Below are 19,864 nucleotides of genomic sequence, written 5' to 3'. Positions count from 1 at the left end.
AGGCCTTCAGTGGGTGGAATTAGAGCCGTATGTGGAGGAAACAGTGTGTGTGAGGACCGGGCAGTGGGAATGGGGCTGTAGTGCCATGGTGGGAGAGGCCAGGAGTGTTGGCTGAAGGCGGAGAGTGTTATTTTCCTGCAGGTTTAGAGCTTTACACCCAGTCCCAGCTCACATGCTTTCCTAGGACCACTCATGGGCCTCATGGGCTGCCTCGGGCCACAGATGTCTTCCCTCATCCTGTCCTGTTCTGTCTCTGCAGCCGTGGGTGGGGTCTATGCCTGGATGACCCTCCCACCAAGGATGTCATCGATTTCCCTTCGGTGCCCCCTGGTGTCCTGTATGATGTGAGTCACCAGTGCCGCCTGCAGTATGGGGCCTACTCCACCTTTTGTAATGACATGGATGTGAGTATGGGGCTCATGTGTGGTGTGGGCTTGGGAGTGGTGGTGAGGAGAGGGTGGCTGGGGTCCCACTGCCAGAAGGACAGCCTTGGAGGGACCCAGCCCAGCCCTACAATGACACTGTGAGGCCTGTAGGAATCCGATGGCCTCAGATCCGATGGCCACAGACTTATGTCTGAATTGTGGGTCAACCATTTACTAACTGTGGGGCTTAGGACAAGTCCTTCCACCTTCCTGGAGCTGATTTATTAAAAGGGAAGTAAAATCTCCCCAGATGGGTCTTGAGGAACCCTATACAGGTCGACAGCCCTTAACAACACGTGGGGTCCTGGGGACAGTGACCCGCACTGATGGGCATGCACATCGTCTGTCCAGACAAGTGGGCTTGGACTTGAGAGCTTGTGGGTTGGCTGGAGATGATGCTCTGAGCACCAAACCTGAGTCTTCGGGACCTACCCAAAGCCCCTCCTACACCGTCCAGTCAGAAAGCAAAGGGAGGAAGATGGAGCAGAAACAAGAGGGGACCAATGAGAGTCTTTATGTCTGCAGACCTCCTTCCCAATGAGTCATGCAGGGATGCCCAGGACAGGGTGGTGGTTGCCCTGGGAAGCGGGGAGGGTCTGGTCGCATGCTCCTCCTCTTCGCAGAATGTCTGTCACACTCTCTGGTGCTCTGTGGGGAAAACCTGTCACTCCAAGCTGGATGCAGCCGTGGACGGTACCAGGTGTGGGGAGAGCAAGGTAGGTGATGACCTGGGATCAGCCTTGGCTCACGGATCATCCTCTCAGCAGTTCCAACCCACTCTGAACCAAGTCCCTGTGGTTCTCCAAGAAAGGCAGATTGTAGACCGTTTCATTCTCTGCTCAGTTCCATGATGGGGCTTGTGTCTTGGGTGACTGTGAGGAACCCCCCCTCCCCCGCCCTTTGAGCCTCCCTTCCCAGGCCTTTCCACTTGTCTTGTTCTAACTCCGGTGAAGATGACTGCTCTTACTTTTCTTCTCTCTCTCTAGTGGTGTCTCAATGGGGAGTGCGTTTCAGTGGGCTTCCGGCCTGAGGCCGTGGATGGAGGGTGGTCTGGCTGGAGCGCGTGGTCTGTCTGCTCACGGAGTTGTGGTGTGGGCGTGCAGAACGCCGAGCGGCAATGTACCCAGCCTGTGTAAGTGCCAACCCCAGGGACCTGTGGCGGCGGGGTGGGATCAAGGGCTCCAAGCAGAGTTGGATGACTGGGAGGGGAGCTTGGTTCTGTCCCTGCGGCGCTCCTGGGGAGACCATGTGACAAAGCTGGAAGGTCACAGGAAAGGGCAGTGGTTAAGAGCTTAGATCCTGGATTGTAGACAATCAGAGTTCAGATCCCCTCTCTACCCCAGACCTTCCCTATCCTGGCAGTGCGGCCCCACCTAATAGAACTGTTGTCAGGGAAAGGGCAGTTACTGCAGGTAAAGCATTAGTCCATGGGAGGTACTCAGCAAATTGTAGCAACTTCAACGTATGGAGACCAAAATGCAGTAGTGCCAGAGGGGACGGGGAGATTATTGTGTCTGCTTATGATGATGAGAATTTGGCAATGGATATTTATCATGGCTGCACAACATGATTAATATGATTGATGTCACTAAACTGTACACTTAAAAAATACTGAATATGCAAATTTTGTATTTTACATATATACTTTTACCATTAAAAAAAAAATATATATATAATCTCAACAGCTCCTGACAAAATGTCAGTGTCTTTTTAGGGCCAGTATACTTTGAGGGGGAAAAAGTACCATAAGAGATAAATAAATACATTGAAAACTAAATATAAATAAATGGTTGCCTCTAGTAAAAAATATTATTTGCAATAAATTTAAACAAAGAAGTTTTCAAGCAAATAGTTTCTGCTTAGCAGTATCAGAGGTAGAAACAGGGTTTGAGATGAGATTGGAGGTAGATGGGTGACTGGGCAGCACTGATGGGCAGCTGTGTGACTTGGAGTGAGTGGCTGCACCTCTCTGGGCCTCAGATTCAGTGAGATGCAGAGATGGGAATACTATAGCTGGGGTTGCCGGCTCCTTTGCACGAGCCCCTCTTGACTAGGCTGCTTCTGGGTGGCATGGGATTAGCCTGCAGTCTGAGCCAAGGTGGGGAAGGCATACTGGCCCATATGTAGTTGGGGTTTAGGGACAGCCTTCTCAGCCAAGGGCTTCCTCTTGACCCGGTCTGAGGTGCTGCCACATCTGCTGACATGTGGGTCCATTAGGGGGCCGTGTTTCATAGGCTGGAGACTCGGTGAAGACCCTCCAGCCAGTGCTGGCCACATCTGCAACCTGTTCCAGCCTCCCAACAGTCCTCTGCAGAAGTAGTCCCAACCTATTTTATAGATGCGAAAACTGAGGACCAGAGACGGCCCACAATTGCCCTCAGTCACACAGCAGGTTGAGGGCAGAGTCCTGGCTTTCTATGGCTACCTTCCCTTAGGTCCTTATGAATAGGGAAGTGTCTGTTTGAGCCAAAGGATGGGCTGCCCAGAGGGGAGAACAATGTAAGCCAAGGTGAGAGGCTGGATTCTGGGTGTTAGGGATGCAGGCTGAGGCTATTCACGCTGAGGACCTACTTCTGTGAATCCAGGCAGACAGTAGGCACTCATGGTGCACTCACTCTGCCCCCCACCCTGCTCTCCCCACAGACCCAAATACAAGGGCAAGTACTGCGTGGGCGAACGCAAGCGCTTCCGTCTGTGCAACTTGCAGGCTTGTCCGCCCGGCCATCCTTCCTTCCGCCACGTCCAGTGCAGCCACTTTGATGCTATGCTCTACAAGGGACAACTGCACACCTGGGTACCTGTGGTCAACGATGGTGAGTCCTGCTGCCTATGGGGAGGCCCAAGGTCACCTGGTAACTCAGACAGGAGGTCCTACCCCTCGCCCAGCTCTGGGCTGGCCCCCACAATGCCCTGGGGCTGCCGCTCCCTCCTAGCTCCCCATTCTGTGGCCTTGCAGACAGTTACCAGCCCGGGTGGAGCCTCCAGCGTGTGTGCATGTTTGGGAGCCCGCGTTGATGCGAATCGTGGTGGGGTATTCCTGGCGGCCTCAGTGACGCCTGCCCCAGCTGCCTGTCCCTGATGGCTCCTTCACTTGGGTCCCCAGTGAACCCCTGCGAACTTCACTGCCGGCCCTCCAACGAGTACTTTGCTGAGAAACTACGGGACGCAGTGGTCGATGGTACCCCCTGCTACCAGGGCCGGCCCAGCCGTGATCTCTGCATCAACGGTATCTGCAAGGTGTGACTTAGATAGAACAAGGGGTCTCCCACCACTGCCCACCCCCAGCCCCCCAGCAGCACCAGGCCTCCTCTGGACACTGTCTGCCCCAGTCCACTTTACCAAGCATGATGTCCTTTTCTCAGGGACATGTCCAAAGTGTGTAGCTGAAGTCTTACCACACTCGCTTCTAAGATAGAGAAACCTTGTAGGGTCGTTATGAGTTGAAATCAAATCAGTGGCAAATGGGTTCAGCTTTTGGTTTCTGAGAACGAAGCCACTGGGGGCTCAGAGGAGGACCAGCAGGGATGGTGCCAATCGGAGTGAGCTTTGACATTGAATTCTGCTTCTGGAAAATCCATGAACAGATTCGTCAGCCTTTTAGAAAACATTTCCCATCTCTTGTTCTATGGGACCCTCACAACGTACCTGTAATTTCTAGATTGATCTTCCCATGTCACATCTAAGAAAACTGAGGCTGGAGCAGGGTGTATCTGGAGTCAGGTGTCACACCTGTGTTGGGTCAGGACCCAGGGTCTGCCCCTGCAGACCCTGGCACACCCCAGGGGCGAGAGGCCGGTAGCCCAACACGAGGGACATCCCCCCCTCTCTGTGTTACAGAATGTCGGCTGCGACTTTGAGATTGATTCTGGTGCCACCGAGGACCGCTGCGGTGTGTGTCATGGCAACGGCTCCACCTGCCACACCGTGAGCAGGACCTTTGAGGAGGCTGAGGGCCTCGGTATGGGGTGGCACAGCTGGGGGGTGGGGTTGCTCATCTCCCCCAAGCCCCTCCCCTTGGCACTGTGATCCCCACCCAGGCTAACGATGGGATACAGGGGAGCCTTCTTGCCTGCTTCAGGCCTCCTGATGAAGTGAGGGGTACCTCCACCCAGGTGCCAACACCTGTTCTGATGGGAGCCCTTCTGCCCCAGGACCCAGGTTGTGTCAGCCAAGCTTGGGGGTGGTCCCTGGCCCTGGTAGTGTAGTACTGTCTTCTTATAAAGCTTCTGAGACCCTCTGCTGGCTCACGCCCCTACCCCTGTTCTGCATACATGGTAGATGATGAGGGATGGGGATGTGGAGGTGAGGAGCTATGACAGGTGACAGAACAGCCAGTGACCTCTGAGTGGCAGAGGGTGCTGGGGGTCGGGAAGGTCAGGGGAGACTTCCTGGAGGAGGCAGAGGTTGAGCTGAGTCATCAAGGATGCAGATGAGATAGGGAGGACTGTTCCAAAGGAGGTCTTGAATGCCACTCCAAGACGCTAACATTTCATCCTGGAGATGCGGTATAAAAACATGCACTGCCATCTAGTTGATCTTGAATCACACTGACCATATAGGATGGCGTAAGACTGTCCCCTGGGGTTTCTGAGGTCATAAATCTTTATGGGAGCAGACATGTTTCTCCTGCTTGTAACCCACAATGCCACCAGGGCTTCTAGATGCCGTATTGTTTTTACATGCCATCAAGTCAGTTCTGACTCATAGTAACCCTGTGTAGGGTTTCCAAGGAGCCACTGGTGGGTTTGAATCACCAACCTTGTAGTTAGCAGTCTAGTGCTTATCCTAAAGCACCACACCAGGAAGTGCAATGTCGTATGCAGTTAAAAAACACAGACCCTGCAGCCTAGTTCATATCCCAGTAGGATCCTTGGGCAAGTTACTTAACATTTCTGTGTCTCAGTTTCTTCATCTTTAAAATGGGCATAGCAATAGTGCCTACCTGGTAGAATTGTTACACTTAACATATGTGAACTGCTTAGAGTAGTGCACATGGTGGGTGCTCTCTAAGTGAAAGAACAAAAATGACCATGTGGGTGGGGAGGGTGCCCCAGAATGCCCCAGTCAGTTTGGTTTTTCAGAAAGGTCATGCCGGCCCCTGGGAGAAGAGTGATGTAACATGTGGGCAGGATTTGAGACTCTTTTCCAAGGTTTTGGTGATGTAGGACAGCTCAGAATCTGAAGCTAATGGTGGCCACTGAGGCATGAGCTGGCAGGAAGAGAAATATAAGACAACAGACGGGGGACAGCCACCCCTCCTGCCCCTGAGACCACTGTACCTGCCCGTCACAACAGGGTATGTGGATGTGGGGCTGATCCCAGCTGGGGCACGCGAGATCCACATCGAGGAGGTAGCTGAGGCTGCCAACTTCCTGGCCCTGAGGAGCGAGGACCCGGATAAGTACTTCCTCAATGGTGGCTGGATCATCCAATGGAATGGAGACTACGAGGTGGCGGGCACCACCTTCACATACGCACGCACGGGCAACTGGGAGAACCTCACGTCTCCAGGCCCCACTGCTGAGCCTGTCTGGATCCAGGTGGCTGCCTCCCGAGGGTTGCGGTTGTGGTAGCAGAGATGGGTTTCTAGGGTTCCGCCCTGCAGGGCAGCGTGTAAACCCTGGAGCAGGCGCTGGGTCTGGCTCTACTGAGGCCTATGCTAGTTTCCCCATCTCTAAAATGTTGCTGTGTTATAGCCCCAGTTCACAGGTGGCTGGGGTGGGCTCCTCTAGGGTGGTTATTCTGGGTGGCAGGTCCTGTGCTCACGGGGTCCCCACCTGCCTTCCCCAGTTGCTGTTCCAGGAGAGCAACCCTGGGGTGCGGTATGAGTACACCATCCACAGGGAGGCAGAGGGTGAGGCCCAGCCGCCTGAGTTCTCCTGGCACTACGGGCCCTGGACTGAGTGCACCGTTACCTGTGGTACAGGTGAGGAGGGCACAGGGCCTGCCACTGGGCAGGGGTACCTGGCTTCATACTTCAGCACCCTGCTTATTTTGCTGGGCCACTGTGTGTTTGGAACTTTGATTCTCTGGACCTCAGTTTCCCCATCTGTAAAATGGGGCTAGCAGTAGCCCCTGTCTCCTAGGGCCAGGGTTCAATGAGATGAGGCCAGTAAGGCACATGGTGGGGACTGCGTCTTTCTCCCTGCTCTGTGTGGTCCAGGGTTAGTGTCTCTGCTCTAGTCCTGACTCCTTTCTCATACCCTCACCTGAAGGCATCTGTCAGGGTGGGCTCACGCCCCTTCTCCAGCTCCTGCCTAGAGGACTGACTGCCCAGGGGACCCCTCCTGGGGGGGGCACCCAGCTCCAAGAAGAGGAGCAAGGCCAAGATGGCAGGGGCAGAGAGGAGAGAGGCTGGAACGGGACAAAGATCTTCCATCCAGTCCCTGAGCCTCTGAACCCAATGGTCTAGTCACCACATTCCCTATGAGAGGGCTTCAAAGAGTTTATGGAAGAACATTGAATGAAAATTTTCCATGAACTTTCGGAAGCCCCCTCGTCTTGATTAAATGTATAGCAGTCTCCCCGAAGCAGCCCTGGTGGAGCACTGTTTAAGCGCTCGGCTGAGAACTGGAAGGTCGGCATTCTGTCTGTTGCTCCTGGAGAGTAAGATGGGGCAGTCTGCTTCTGTGAAGATTTGGAAACCCTGTGGGGTAGTTCTGTGCTGTAGGGTCCCCAGGAGTTGGGGTCCACTCATAGGCGGTGACTTTTTATAGCAATCGAAGCCTTGCTCTGCCATCTCCCCATCTTTGGCCATCGGTGTCCAGGGATCTGGGACAGAGACATTTGAACTCTGTTCTGGGAAGAGGAGCCCTGGTGGAGCCATTGATTAAGCATTGGGCTGCTCCCCAAATGGTCAGTGTTCCAAACTCACCAGCCTCCCCGAGGGAGAGAGATGGTGTCTGCTCCCGTAAAGATTATGGGAAACCTAGGGAGCAGCTGACTCATTCATAGGGTGGCTATTAGTTAGAATCAACTCGCTGGCAGTGGGTCTGATTCTAGTTCTGAGGCAGCCCTTGGGTGTGGCCAAGGGTCAGGGGGGAGCCTCAGACTGAGCTCCTGTGGCCTCCCCAGGCATACAGAGGCAGAGTGTGTACTGTACTGAGCAGCAGACAGGGCCGGTGGACGAGGGACACTGTGACCCCCTGGGGCGGCCCGATGACCACCAGAGGAAATGCAGTGAGGACCCCTGCCCAGCTCGGTGAGCTTCACCCCCGACCACCACTCCTCCTGCTGCTTCCTCCACTTCAGACAAGGAGAGTAGGGTGTGGTGGGCTCTGGGTCTCTCTGCCCAAGCCTCAGCTCCTAGTAGCCCCCCCACCCCAGCCTGGGCTCCCCCTGGTCATCTCCTCTTTGGGGCTCTGGATGTGGAAACAGGTCTTGGGGCTTGCCAAGGACCCCTTGGGTGAGTAGGTCAGGATTTGAACCCAGACCTCCTTGGCAACGGGGACAATGGCATGATGCTGAACTGCGTGGCAGGGCACTGACCTGACCCTCCCCAAACTGAGGGCCTGCCAGGTTGGCTTGGCCCTCGCTGCATGTAAGCACACCAAGCCCACTCTGATGCCTCCTGTGTGCCCCGTGCCAGGTGGTGGGCAGGCGAGTGGCAGCCGTGTTCCAGCTCCTGTGGACCCAGGGGCTATTCCCGGCGGTCAGTGCTCTGCATCCGCAGCGTGGCGCTGGACGAGCAGAGTGCTCTAGAGTCACGTGCCTGTGAACATCTTCCCCCGCCCCCCTCCGAAACCCCTTGCAACCACGATGTGCCCTGTCCTGCCACCTGGGCTGTGGGAAACTGGTCTCAGGTGAGTGTTGGTGTGAAGGGAGCCAGGACGGGTCCACCTCTAGCTCCACCTGTCTTTGGTTCCATGGAGACAGAGCCTTCATGGGGCCGTTAGTACCTGGCACCGTGGGTGGGAGGGAGGCTAAGGGGTCCTGGGGTCCTCAAGGACTAGGATGTATTGGGAGTCACTGCAGCAAGCCAGGGTCCTGAGCTGACCTGGCAATGAACATCATACCCTGCCATATCTCAGCCCCTCACCCTGACCCCCTCCTGCAGTGCCCGGTGACATGTGGGACAGGCACCCACCACCGAACTGTCCTCTGCACCAATGATACTGGTGTCCCCTGCGACGAGGCCCAGCGGCCAGCAAATGAGGCCGCCTGCCTCCTACCACCCTGTCCTCGGCCCCTGGACATGTTAGCCCCAGAAGGTTCGGGCAGTGGCTCCTCCAGCCGGGAGCTCTTCAATGAAGTCGATTTCATCCCCCGACACCTGGCCCCACAGCCAGAGCCCATCTCGACACCCAGGCCGGTGGGCATGGGCAACGCCATCACAGAGGAGGACCTGAAGCCAGGCCCTCCAGAGCCAGTGTTTGTTGACGACTTCTACTATGATTACAATTTCATTAACTTCCACGAGGACCTGTCCTATGGGATCCATGAGGAGCCAGACCCAGACCTGGCGGGCCCAGGGAAGTACAGGCCCCCACCCCCGAGCCATTCTGCTGAGCTCCCCAGGAACACCCCCACACCTGCCGCAGAGCATCCTGGGGCCAAGGAGGAAGGACTAGGGGATTGGTCCCCTGTCCCTTGGCCTAGCCAGGCTGACCCCTCCCTGCCTCTACCCTCGGAGGAGGCTCCAGGGAACACCTTGGGCAATTTCTTGTCAGAAGATGTTCCCACTGGGGCCCCGGGCCTTGGGCTCCCTGGCATGGGGACCCCTGCTACCTCTGGGAACCAGAGTGAGTTCCTGAACAGGGAGGATCATCAGAGCCAGCCATCCACACCATGGTGGGAGAAGACCAACGAGGTTTCCGAGGACAATGAGGAGGCCTTAGACCCCCAAGTGTCCCCTTTGCCTCAGCGTCCTGCCTTGCCTGTCACCACCACCCACTCCTCTCCTAGTCCCAGCATGGTGGAGCTGTGGACACAGAGGACCATGGCCTGGGACCCAGCTCTGGGGCCTGTGGACAGTGAGCTGCAGCCCGGTACTGTGGAGGCGACTCATCCTCCTCCTCCTCACACAGCCACTCTGCCAGAGACCCAGGTTCCCAGGGGGCTTCAGACAAAGGCAGTGCCAGGGACCTTCCTTCCAACAGCCTGGCCTAGCCTAGAGCAGACGCCATGGGTGACCACCCTAAGTCCGACACCCTCGGGTCTGTCTGAGCCGCCTGACCCCAAGCCATCCCAGCATACTGTGCTGCCGTCCATACCACCTCTAAGCAGTCCCACCACCAGCAGCAGCGGTGCCCCCGAGCCTCTGGACCCCAGCCTGGAGGAGGAGGGGTCCCCTGCGGACCTGGCTTCCAAGAACGCCAGCTGGGAAGTGGGGAACTGGAGCCAGGCAAGTGTTGTGGGCGTCAGGGTGTGTGACTCCATTTCCCCATGTGGAGAGAGCAGGGCCCAGCAAGGAGTCCTGAGATTAGGAAACTGGGTAGTGGAGGTGGAGGCTCTGTGAGGTGGGTGAAGCATACCTCGGCTCAGTCAAGTTCTGGAAATGAACAGGGCTAGAGGCCCACCTTACTGTCCCCTCAGGCCTCAGTGACCTGCCTGAGCAATGGGGCAGCGGGAGGCAGCCCCTCAGCCTCGTCTCACTGGAGCCCTGGAGGCCGGCTCCTGAGCACAGGCACAAAGCAGGGACAGCCTGGAGGAGCAGATCCAAAGCCCTCATCCCAGCCCCCCAGGGCCAGCTGGCAAAACTCCTCCTGCACTAGCTCACAGCACCCCCCCTTCCCCACTCAGCCAGTTGTTTTTGGGCAGGTGGCCTCCACACCTGACCCTGGGCCCAACCCTGCCTTCAGGGCCTGTGAAGCCAAGCTGCCTCTGAGTGCGCTGGCTCCTCTGAGCGGCTCGGCCCCAGAGGCTCATTCTCACTCCTCCAGGCTATGCTCTCCACCTTTCCATCTGGCATTTTCCTCAGCAGCTCCACCTGCTTTGTCAGAGGGCCTGAGGGGGCTTTGTGCTCCACCCCAGTTAGATGGTTGCCTCAAGCTGACGGGACTCATAGCAAGCCCTTGTGTATCACTGTGTTTTGTAGGGTTTTCAGTGGCTGATTGGCTCAGTAAGTCACCAGACCTTTTTCCAAGGCACCTCTAAGTGAACCTTTGGGAGGGCAGACTGAGGCCCAGAGAAGCCAGGTTTTATTTATCCAAGGTGGCCCATCAATTTAGACCCTGGGATTAAAGCCCAGTGTTCTTTCCCAAAGGAAGTATGGGCACTTAGTTGCTGGATGGGGTGGGGATTGACTTTTCATTCTCACAGTTTCCCTGGGAGATGGTTGGAAGAACCCATTATGCTAATAAGGTTCCATTTACCTTGCTAGGGCAGGCTTGGGATTGGGGGTGGGGTGGGGCTGGAGGGAGCAAGACCCTGCCCAGTCTTCACATGCCTCTGTCCTCCCCACCCCTCCCAGTGCTCCACAACCTGCGGCCTGGGGGCTGTCTGGAGGACCGTGCGCTGCAGCACTGGCTGGGAAGAGGACTGTGCCCCAGCTGGCAGGCCCCAGCCTGCCCGCCGCTGCCACCTGCGGCCTTGTGCCGCCTGGCACGCCAGCAACTGGAGCAAGGTGCGTTGTTAGTTGCCTTCGAGTTGGTACTGACACACAGCAACCTGATGTACAGCAGAACCACACACTGCCTGGACCTGTGTCAACCTCACAATCATTCCTGTGCGTGAGCCCACTGCTGCTGCCACTGTGCCAGTCCATCTCGCTGGGGGTCTTCCTCTTTTTCTCTGACCCTCCACTTTTACCAAGTATGATGATGTCCTTCTCCAGGGACTGGTCCCTCTTGATAATATGCCCAAAGTGTGAGAGATGAAGTCTGGCCCTGCTGGCTTCCAAGGAGCACTCTGGCTGTACTTCCATCACAGATTTATTTGTTCTTTTGGCAGTCCATGGTATTTTCTTTTTTCTTTTTTTTTTTTATGTTTTATTGCGAATTATGTGATAGTTTATATGGGAGAACATTAGTTTTACATTCATCCTGTAGTATATCATTTCATTGCTATGGTTACAATCCCCTCCATGCCCATGGTATTTTTAATAGTCTCCAACACCATAACTCAAATCGCATCAATTCTTCTACAGTCTTCTTATTCACTGTCCAGCTTTCACATGCATATGAAGTTACTGAAAATACCATGGCTTGGGTCAGACGCACCTTAGTCCTCAAGCTGACAGCTTTGCCCTTGAACACTTTAAAAAGGTCTTGTGCAGCAGATTGATTTGCCTAATGCAACACGTTGTTTGATTTATTGACTGTTACTTCCATGAATGTTGATTGTTGATCTGAGCAAAACGAAATCTTTGACAACTTCATTTTTTTCTCCATTTATATGTATGTTGTTTATTGATCCAGTGGTGAGGATTTTTGTTTTCTTTAAATTGAGGTGTAACCCGTACTGAAGGGTGTGCTCTTTAATCTTCATCAGTAAATTTTTTAAGTCCTCTCCGCTTTCAACAAGCAAGGTTGTATCATCTGCATATTACATGAGTCTTCCTCCAATCCGGATGCTGTTAGTTGTATAATCCCACTTCTCTGATTATTTGCTCAGCATACAGATTGAGTAAATATAGTGAAAGAATACAACCCTGACACACACCTTTCCTAATTTTAAACCATTCAGTATCTCCTTGTTCTGTTCTAACAACTACCTGTTAGTTTATGTACAGGTTTCTCATGAGCACAATTAAGTGTTCTGGAATAATCACTCTCCGCAATGTTGCCCATAATTTATCATCATCCACACAATCGAAAGCCTTTGCGTAGTCAATAAGGTACAGGTAAACATCTTTCTGGTATTTTCTGCTTTTAGCCAAGATCCATCTGATGTCAGCAATGATAGCACTTAGTTCCACATCCTCATCTGACTCCATCTTGAACCTCTGGCAGTTCTCTGCCAATGTACTGTGGCAGGTGTTTTGAATTATCTTTAGCAAACTTTTACTTGAATGCGATGTAAATGACATTGTCCAATGATTTCCACATTCCATTGGGTCACTTCTCTTTGGAATGGGCACAAATATGGATCTCTTCCAATCAGTAGGCCAGGTAGCCTTTCAAATTTCTTGGCATAGATAAGTGAGTGCATCCCGTGCTGCATCAGTTTGTTGAAAGATTTCAATTTGTATTCCATCAACTCCTAGAGCCTTGTTCTTGCCAATGCTTTCAATACACCTTGGACTTTTTCCTATCATTGGTTTTTGATCATATAACCTCTTAAAATCAACCATTTCCTTTTGGTACAGTGACTCTGTATTCCTTCCATCTTCTTTTGATGCTTTCTGCATATTCAATATTTTGCCCAGAGAATCCTTCAATATTGCATATCAAGGCAATTTTTTTCTTCAGTTCCCTCAGCTGAGAAATGCTGAGCATTTTCTTCTCTTTTGGTTTTCTAACTCCTGGTATTTGCACATTTTGTTATAATATTTGTCTTCTTGAGCTGACCTTTGAAATTTTCTATTCAACTCTTTTATCTCATTTCTTCCATTTGTTTTAGCATTCCTATGCTGGAGAGCAAGTTTCAGAGTCTCTTCTGACATCCATTTTGGTCCAGTCCTTCTTTCTTTGTCTTCTTAATGACCTTCTTGTTTTCTTCCTGTATGATGTTTTTAATGTCATCCCACAACTCTTCTGGTCTTTGGTCATTAGTGTCTAATGCATCAAATCTGTTCTTCAGATGATCACTTAATTCAGGCGGGCTATGTTCAAGGTCCTAGTTTGGCTCTTGTGGACTTGCTTAAATTTTCTTCAGCTTCAGCCTGAACTTGCACTTGAGCAATTAATGATCTGTTACACAGTCTGCCCCTGGCCTTGTTTTGGCTGATGATACGGAGCTTTTCCACCAATCTCTTCCCACAGATGTAGTCAATTTGATTCCTTTGTATTCCATCTGGTGAGGTCTATGTGTATAGTCATCTTATATGTTGTTTAAAAAGGTATTTGCAATGACAAAGTCATTGGTCTTGCAAAATTCGATCATGTGATCTCCAGTATCATTTCTATCACCAAGGCCAAATTTTCCAACTACTGATCCTTCCTCTTTTTTCCAGCCTTTGCATTCCAATCAACTGTAATTATGAATACATCTTGATTTCATATTTGATTAATTTAAGATGGAAGAAGTTGGTAGAATTCTTCCAATTTCATCATCACTGGCTTTAGTGGTTGGTGCATAAATTTGAATAATCATGGTATTAGCTGGTCTTCCTTGTAGGTGTATGTGTATTATCCTATCACAGACAGCATTGTACTTCAAGACAGATCTTGATATGTTCTTTTTGATGATGAATGCTATGCCATTCCTCTTAAATTTGTCTTTCCTGGCTTAGTAAACTGTGATTTTCACATTCAAAATGTCCAGTACCAGTCCATTTCAGCTCACTGTCTAAGATGGACTCCTGGTGTGGTGCTGTAGGATCAGCACTGAACTGTGAACAACAAGGTCAGCAGTTCAAACCCGTTAGCTGCTCCTCAGAAACCCTATACAGGGTCACTAGGAACCGACTCGACAGGAACTACAACAACAATGGCTAAGATAGCGATATTTATGCATTCCATCTCATTGCTGACAATTTCCAATTTCCCTAAATTCATACTTCATACATTCCATGTTCCGATTATTAATGGAGGTCTACAGTTGTTTCTCTTTGAGTTGTGCCCCATCGGCAAATGAAGGTTCCAAAAGCTGTACTCCATTCGTGTCCTCATGGTCAACTCTACTTTGAGGAGGCAGCTCTTCTCCAGTCGTGTTGTGAGTGCCTTCCAACCTGACGGGCTTATCTTCTGGCACTGTATCTGACAATATTCCGGTGGTCTTCATCATGTTTCAACATTCTGGTGCTGTCTGATAGTGTTCCACTGCTATTGATAAGGTTTTCAGTGACGTAATATTTGAAGTAGTCCATCTCTCCTTCTTCCTGGTCTTCTTTTAGTCTGGAAGCGCAGCTGAAAACTGTCCACCATGGCTGTACCCTGCTGGTAATTAAAATACCAATGGCATAGCTTCCAGCGTCACAGCAACATGCAAACCACCGCAGTACGACACACTGGGAGAGGAGGCAGAAATGAGGAAGGAGCCAAGGCAGGCGGCCTGGGGGCACACAGGGTAGAGCCCTGGGGTTTCTGAGAGCCTGTGTTCTGGGGTCAGCAGCAGCCTCCAGCAAAGACTCCACTACAGCATATTTTGTAGTTTACTGTCTTTGACTGCTAACCTGTTTGGAGCCATTGAATCTCTATTTCATTGGTTCAACTGGTTCCAATTCCCTTCTCCTATTAGCTAGATCCTCTTCTCTGGATTTCATTCTTAACAACTCACTTTGCCCCTCTCTGTCCATCTGTCCCCATCCCATGGCAGTCCTGCAGCACCTCTCTGCTGTCCAGGTTGATCCTGGGCTCTTCTGGGCTCTTTAGGGCTTTGTCCCACGATTTATTACTAACCAAAAGGTTGGCACTTCATTCCCACACAGTGGGTCTGGGACGGAAAGTCCCGGCCGTCTACGTCTGTGAAATTATAGCCAAGACCCCCCTGGAACAGCGCTATTCTGTAACATCTGGGGTTGTCAGGGGTCAGAATCAACTCAACAGGAATGGGGGTTTTTGGAGTGGGGAGGAGTGGCTTAATGCCTACCCTGCCCCGTCTATCCCTGGGTGGTGTGGTGTGGTCACATATCTGTCCCTTGGCCTCCAGTGTTCCCGCAGCTGTGGCGGAGGTGCCTCAGTGCGGGATGTACAATGCATGGACACCAGGGACCTGCGGCCACTGCGGCCCTTCCACTGCCAGCCCGGGCCTGCCAAGCCACCTGCCCGGCGACTTTGTGGGGTCCAGCCCTGCCTCAACTGGTACATCTCTTCCTGGAGGGAGGTGAGACCTGCAGGTCCAGGAGGGAGTGGGGCAAGGGATAGGGCTTCCTCAGATCCTGGCCATGCCCTGACCCCTTGGTGCCCTCCTAGTGCTCTGAGGCCTGTGGTGGCGGTGAGCAGCAGCGTCTGGTGACCTGTCCGGAGCCAGGCCTCTGTGAGGAGATGCTGAGACCCAACACCACTCGTCCCTGCAACACCCACCCCTGCACGCAGTGGGTGGTGGGACCCTGGGGCCAGGTAAGCTGGGACTGGGGGCAGGAGCTCAGCAGGCACCAGGCAGAGGTTTGTTCATTGCACAATGAGTTGTTTGTGTGGAACGTGTGTAGCAGGCTGCAGATAACAGACGAGAGAAGTACGTGGACTCACCACTTTGAGGGTCGGGAAGGCCTTCGGAGGAGGGGGCTTCTGAGTTGGGGCCTGAAGGAGGAGTCAGTGCTGGGCAGAGCAGGTAGAACAGAATAGCAAGTGCGAAGTCCTAAGGCAGAGATGAAGAACTTGAGATGTCAGAGGGGGTGGGTGGTAGGGAGGCCAGCCTGGCCTTGGGTGAGCATGATCACGGGTGGGGTAGGATGTTCCCCACAGCCGCTCCCAAGCCTGTTAGTGACCAAGATGATCTCTGATTTGTGTTCAGAGCTGGGCCCTAGAGTCCCTGTCCCACTGTGAGGGAATGCTGAGACCTAACACCCCTCGTCCCTGTAACACCCACCCACGTGCGCTGAGTGACTGACTCTAGGTGCTTTGCCTTGCCAAGCCTTTGTTTTCTCATCTGTGAAATGGGGACATCTGGTGGAAGTAGCTTGGGAGGACTAAATGAAGTAGCACAAGGAGGCACTTAGCACAGGGCTTGGGACATGGGTGGCATGGGGAAGGGTGGGGGAACATTAGGGACGTTAGGGGGCAAATGTTGGCACTTATGGAACTTAGTTTTAGGACCCAACTGAGAACAAAGCTTGTCTCAGGATGGCTGGCCCTGAGGGGAAGCTTTCTCCCTTCTCCCCTCACTGCCTGTTCTCCCGGGCCCTGGAGTGGCTCCATCCATGTTTCCGCATCGGGGCTCCATCATGAAGCCTTGCATGCAGCAGCCCGACTCTCCTGCGGCTGGAAGGCTCTCCTGCTCTCAGAGCCAGTGTGCCCCAGCAGGAATGCCCCCTTTCCAGGTGCCAATCTTGCTAACCCAAGTCCCAAGTGGGCTCCAGGAACAGGCCTGGCCTGGGACTTACTGAGACGTGCCCCAGGGGTGCCTCACCCTCTGGAGGGCTAACTGACCCCCTCCCCACTCGCACAGTGCTCAGCCCCCTGTGGCGGTGGCGTTCAGCGGCGACTAGTCAAATGTGTCAACACGAAGACAGGGCTGCGTGAGGAAGACAGCGACCAGTGTGGCCACGAGACCTGGCCAGAGAGTTCCCAGCCGTGCAGCCCCCAGGACTGTGAGCCCGACGAGCCCCCGAGTGAGTGGTCTCCACCCTGCTCTCTGCTGGCATGGGGGTAGGGCTGAAAGGAAAGCTGGGAGCCTCAAATCACCACCATGCCCCCAACTCTGGCCAGCTCCATCTGTGGTCTGAGCTCAGCGGCCATGTGCCACAGATAATGGAGAGATCACAGGGTGCACCTGGATGTTGAGGCAATGCTGGGAATCAGGGCCAAGCAGAGTCCCAGCCACACCAGCATCCGGAGGCAGCGGGAAGAGTGAAGGGAACCCAGGGAGGTGGATGTCCCAATGCCTGAGTGAGCCCTCATCCCCAGCTCTAGCCTGTCTATTCTGTGGCTACAGGGGACTGCCCAGATTTGAGTACCGGAGCCACAGGAAGGGGCCTCTCTCAGGGTGCTACTGCTCCCAGCGGCTTCCTGGCCAGCTGGGTCCTCCTGGTGGAAGGGCCTGAGCCAGAGGTGGCTCTGACCACACACGCACACGCACACACACACAGAGGCTGACTTCCTTCCTGCAACCTAAGCTATCTCCAGCAGGGCTGAGCACAGGGATCCATGTGGCCCTGAATTCACACCTGGGCTCAGACTCCACCTCCCTCTCTGGGCCCCCACTTCCTTCTGACACCCCATCCTTGTGAAGGTGGTGGGGGGAGCACAGTGAAGTCTTGAGTGGGGGACCAAGAAGGTGTCTCAGGAAAGGCCGGCTTCTGTCTTCCCAGCTGGTCTCCCTCTGCCCCCCACACAGAGGTCAGGGGCAGGCCCATGGCTGTCTCTGCTGGTCTAGCCGCAGGGCTATGGCCCAGGGAACCCAGAGCCTTAGCATTGCCTTGAACACAGAGGCTCCAAGTCTGCTCCACCCCTAGGACAGTTGGTGGCCCTCAGCCTGGTGTTCCCGGCCTCCAGGATCGGCCAAGTTTGCCTTGTCTTCCTCACCCAACACAGTAATCCCTACTGGACACTGGCTTCTGGGCAGCCCTTGCCCAGGCCCAGAGTGGCACTGCCTTGCTGCCCCAGCCTCCAATTCCCCCCAACCTCCTCAGGGCCCAGTGTAGCTGCCTCCTGCCTGCCCTTAACACTCATCTCCAAGCACCTGGCAATTATGGCCCTAGCTGCTGAAGCTCTTGGGTGTAGTGTAGAACCAGGGTGGGCAGGCTCCCAACTTGCAAGGTCTCCTGGGATGGAGGTGGGCAGGAGGGAGTATTCTGCTGTGTGGGGAAAGGGTGAAGGGGCAGCTGAGGAGACAGACTCCAGGATGTCTAGGCTGTTTTCATGGCGTGTGTAGAGAAGCATTTAGAAAGCTTCGACTCCAGTGCGTGCGTGCAGTCACTGGTGAGTTAAGCAATCACGTCACACATGTTTGTCCATTAGAGGTGGAAGTTATTCCAGATGAGGGATCTGAGAGGCATTCGGGGTTAGGAAGCCGGCCTGAGGTCACCCAGCAGGACAAGGACACAGGTCTGCAGATGTGTAGGGTCCAGCTGCTTCCGTACATGGTGAGGGAGGTGCCCTCAGAGAACAAAACTGTGGCTGGAGACCTGCCTGCTGCCTCGTGCCCTTGGCTGGCCCCTGGGGATGTCTTGGACCCTGGACTGTGGTGAATGGGGCACCAGCAACAGCTGGGAACTATCAGCAGCAGTGGGAACAAGATCAGGAGGCTGGAAACAAGCCACTTTCCAAAAATAGCTCTGATAACCACGGGCCAGGAGGGCCCAGCCATGGCCTCACTCACTCTCTGCACCTCAGTGTCCAACTGAGAGGGACAGGGGAGGGCAGCTGGCCCGGCCTACGGGACTCTGTTCTGGGTTATGGCCCACGGGGCTGGAGGTCTGGCAGGACCGATGTACTTGGACAGGAGGTGGCAGGGGTGGAGGGCACAGGCGGTTGCTGGCAGGGACCTGTGTTGTGTGCCAGGACCTGTGAGGGAGGCTTCCAGGGCGAGCAGAGATAGGGTGGGGACCACTGACCAGGACGGGATCTTTGGGCAGACCCAGGCATTGGAGAAATGCCAGTTTCCCGAGTCCTGGTGGGCGGGCGGTGGGGGGCAGGGCTGCAGGGCAGCTGGAGAGCCCCTCAGACAGTGGGCGGTGTGAGCCGCAGTCCCCTTACAGCTGTTGGGGACTGGGCAGGGTGGCACAGGTAAAAGCCCCGGGAACCCGTCCCCTCCCCCGCCCCTAGGCTGCGAGCGGGATCGCCTGTCCTTCGGTTTCTGCGAGACTTTGCGCCTGCTCGGCCGCTGCCAGCTGCCCACCGTCCGGACCCAGTGCTGCCGCACATGCCCCCCACCTGGCCGCGGCTCCCCATCCCGTGGCCATCAGCGGGTCGCTCGCCGCTGACCCAGCGCCCAAGACCTCGGCTGGTCCAGGACTCAGACGACCAGACAGACGCACTGACCTCAGCGCCTCGCCCAGGGCTGCAGCGGAGCCCCGCCCTCGCGCCCTAATGGTGCTAACCCCAGACTCCCTAGCGCGTAGGCTGGGGACCTCATTTCCCTCAGAAAAGGTATTTTTTTATTCTAACAGTTTGAGTAACATTTATTCTAATAATAATAATTGTATATAAATTGAGTATCTACAGGTCCAAAACAGACTGGTTTTGTCCTGGATTTCGAGAATTATAAACTCCAGTCGTCTACTTTCTGAAATCCCAACATTGAGGGCAGATTAGCTGGGAGATGGGAGCACACCAGTCCACCCAGAGAATGGAGCTTCAGATAGCGCGGTTGTTATGTTGTTGTTGTTAAGTGCCGTCAAGTCGGTTCCGACCCATAGCGACCCTGTACAGGGTTTCCGAGGGTGTAAATCCTTACGGGAGTAGAAAGCCTCATCTTTCTCCCGCGGTGCGGCTGGTAGTTTCGAACCGCTGACCTTTAGGCTCGCAGCCCGATTCGTAACCACTACGCTACCAGAGCTCCTTAGCGCGGAGGAGTCAGAAATGAAGGGTGGCTTCCTGGAGGAAGTGGGACCAGCAGTCTCAACTAGACTGGGCGGAGGGCGCAGGTTTTCTGGGTATGGGGTACAGCTTTGCATAGGCCTGCGAGGTTGTCTCTGCTCTCACACGGTGCGTATCCTCTACCTGATGCTTCTTCCTGCCTAGCCCCACCAGCCTTACCCACTCCTGAGACCTGGGTTACATCAGGGGAACCACCAC

General features: G+C 54.1%; 1 protein-coding gene across 1 annotated transcript in view; it reads left to right on the top strand.

Moving 5' to 3' along the window:
- ADAMTS7 (ADAM metallopeptidase with thrombospondin type 1 motif, 7) overlaps positions 1–19,050 on the top strand; it is a 42,713-nt gene extending 23,663 nt beyond the window's left edge. Inside the window, exons 9-24 of the mRNA XM_006870941.1 lie at positions 260–404; positions 1,049–1,141; positions 1,412–1,557; positions 3,069–3,238; positions 3,529–3,662; positions 4,263–4,383; positions 5,721–5,965; positions 6,216–6,351; positions 7,500–7,626; positions 8,014–8,227; positions 8,482–9,768; positions 10,837–10,989; positions 15,117–15,290; positions 15,380–15,526; positions 16,575–16,737; positions 18,893–19,050. Of these exons, the coding sequence (XP_006871003.1) occupies positions 260–404; positions 1,049–1,141; positions 1,412–1,557; positions 3,069–3,238; positions 3,529–3,662; positions 4,263–4,383; positions 5,721–5,965; positions 6,216–6,351; positions 7,500–7,626; positions 8,014–8,227; positions 8,482–9,768; positions 10,837–10,989; positions 15,117–15,290; positions 15,380–15,526; positions 16,575–16,737; positions 18,893–19,050 (3,613 nt within the window). The remainder of the gene's footprint in view (positions 1–259; positions 405–1,048; positions 1,142–1,411; positions 1,558–3,068; positions 3,239–3,528; positions 3,663–4,262; positions 4,384–5,720; positions 5,966–6,215; positions 6,352–7,499; positions 7,627–8,013; positions 8,228–8,481; positions 9,769–10,836; positions 10,990–15,116; positions 15,291–15,379; positions 15,527–16,574; positions 16,738–18,892) is intronic.
- Positions 19,051–19,864: the final 814 nt, after the last annotated feature.

Source organism: Chrysochloris asiatica, unplaced genomic scaffold (assembly GCF_000296735.1).
Source record: "Chrysochloris asiatica unplaced genomic scaffold, ChrAsi1.0 scaffold00156, whole genome shotgun sequence".
NCBI lineage: Eukaryota > Metazoa > Chordata > Mammalia > Afrosoricida > Chrysochloridae > Chrysochloris > Chrysochloris asiatica.
This window is presented reverse-complemented; position numbering and strand designations above follow the sequence as displayed.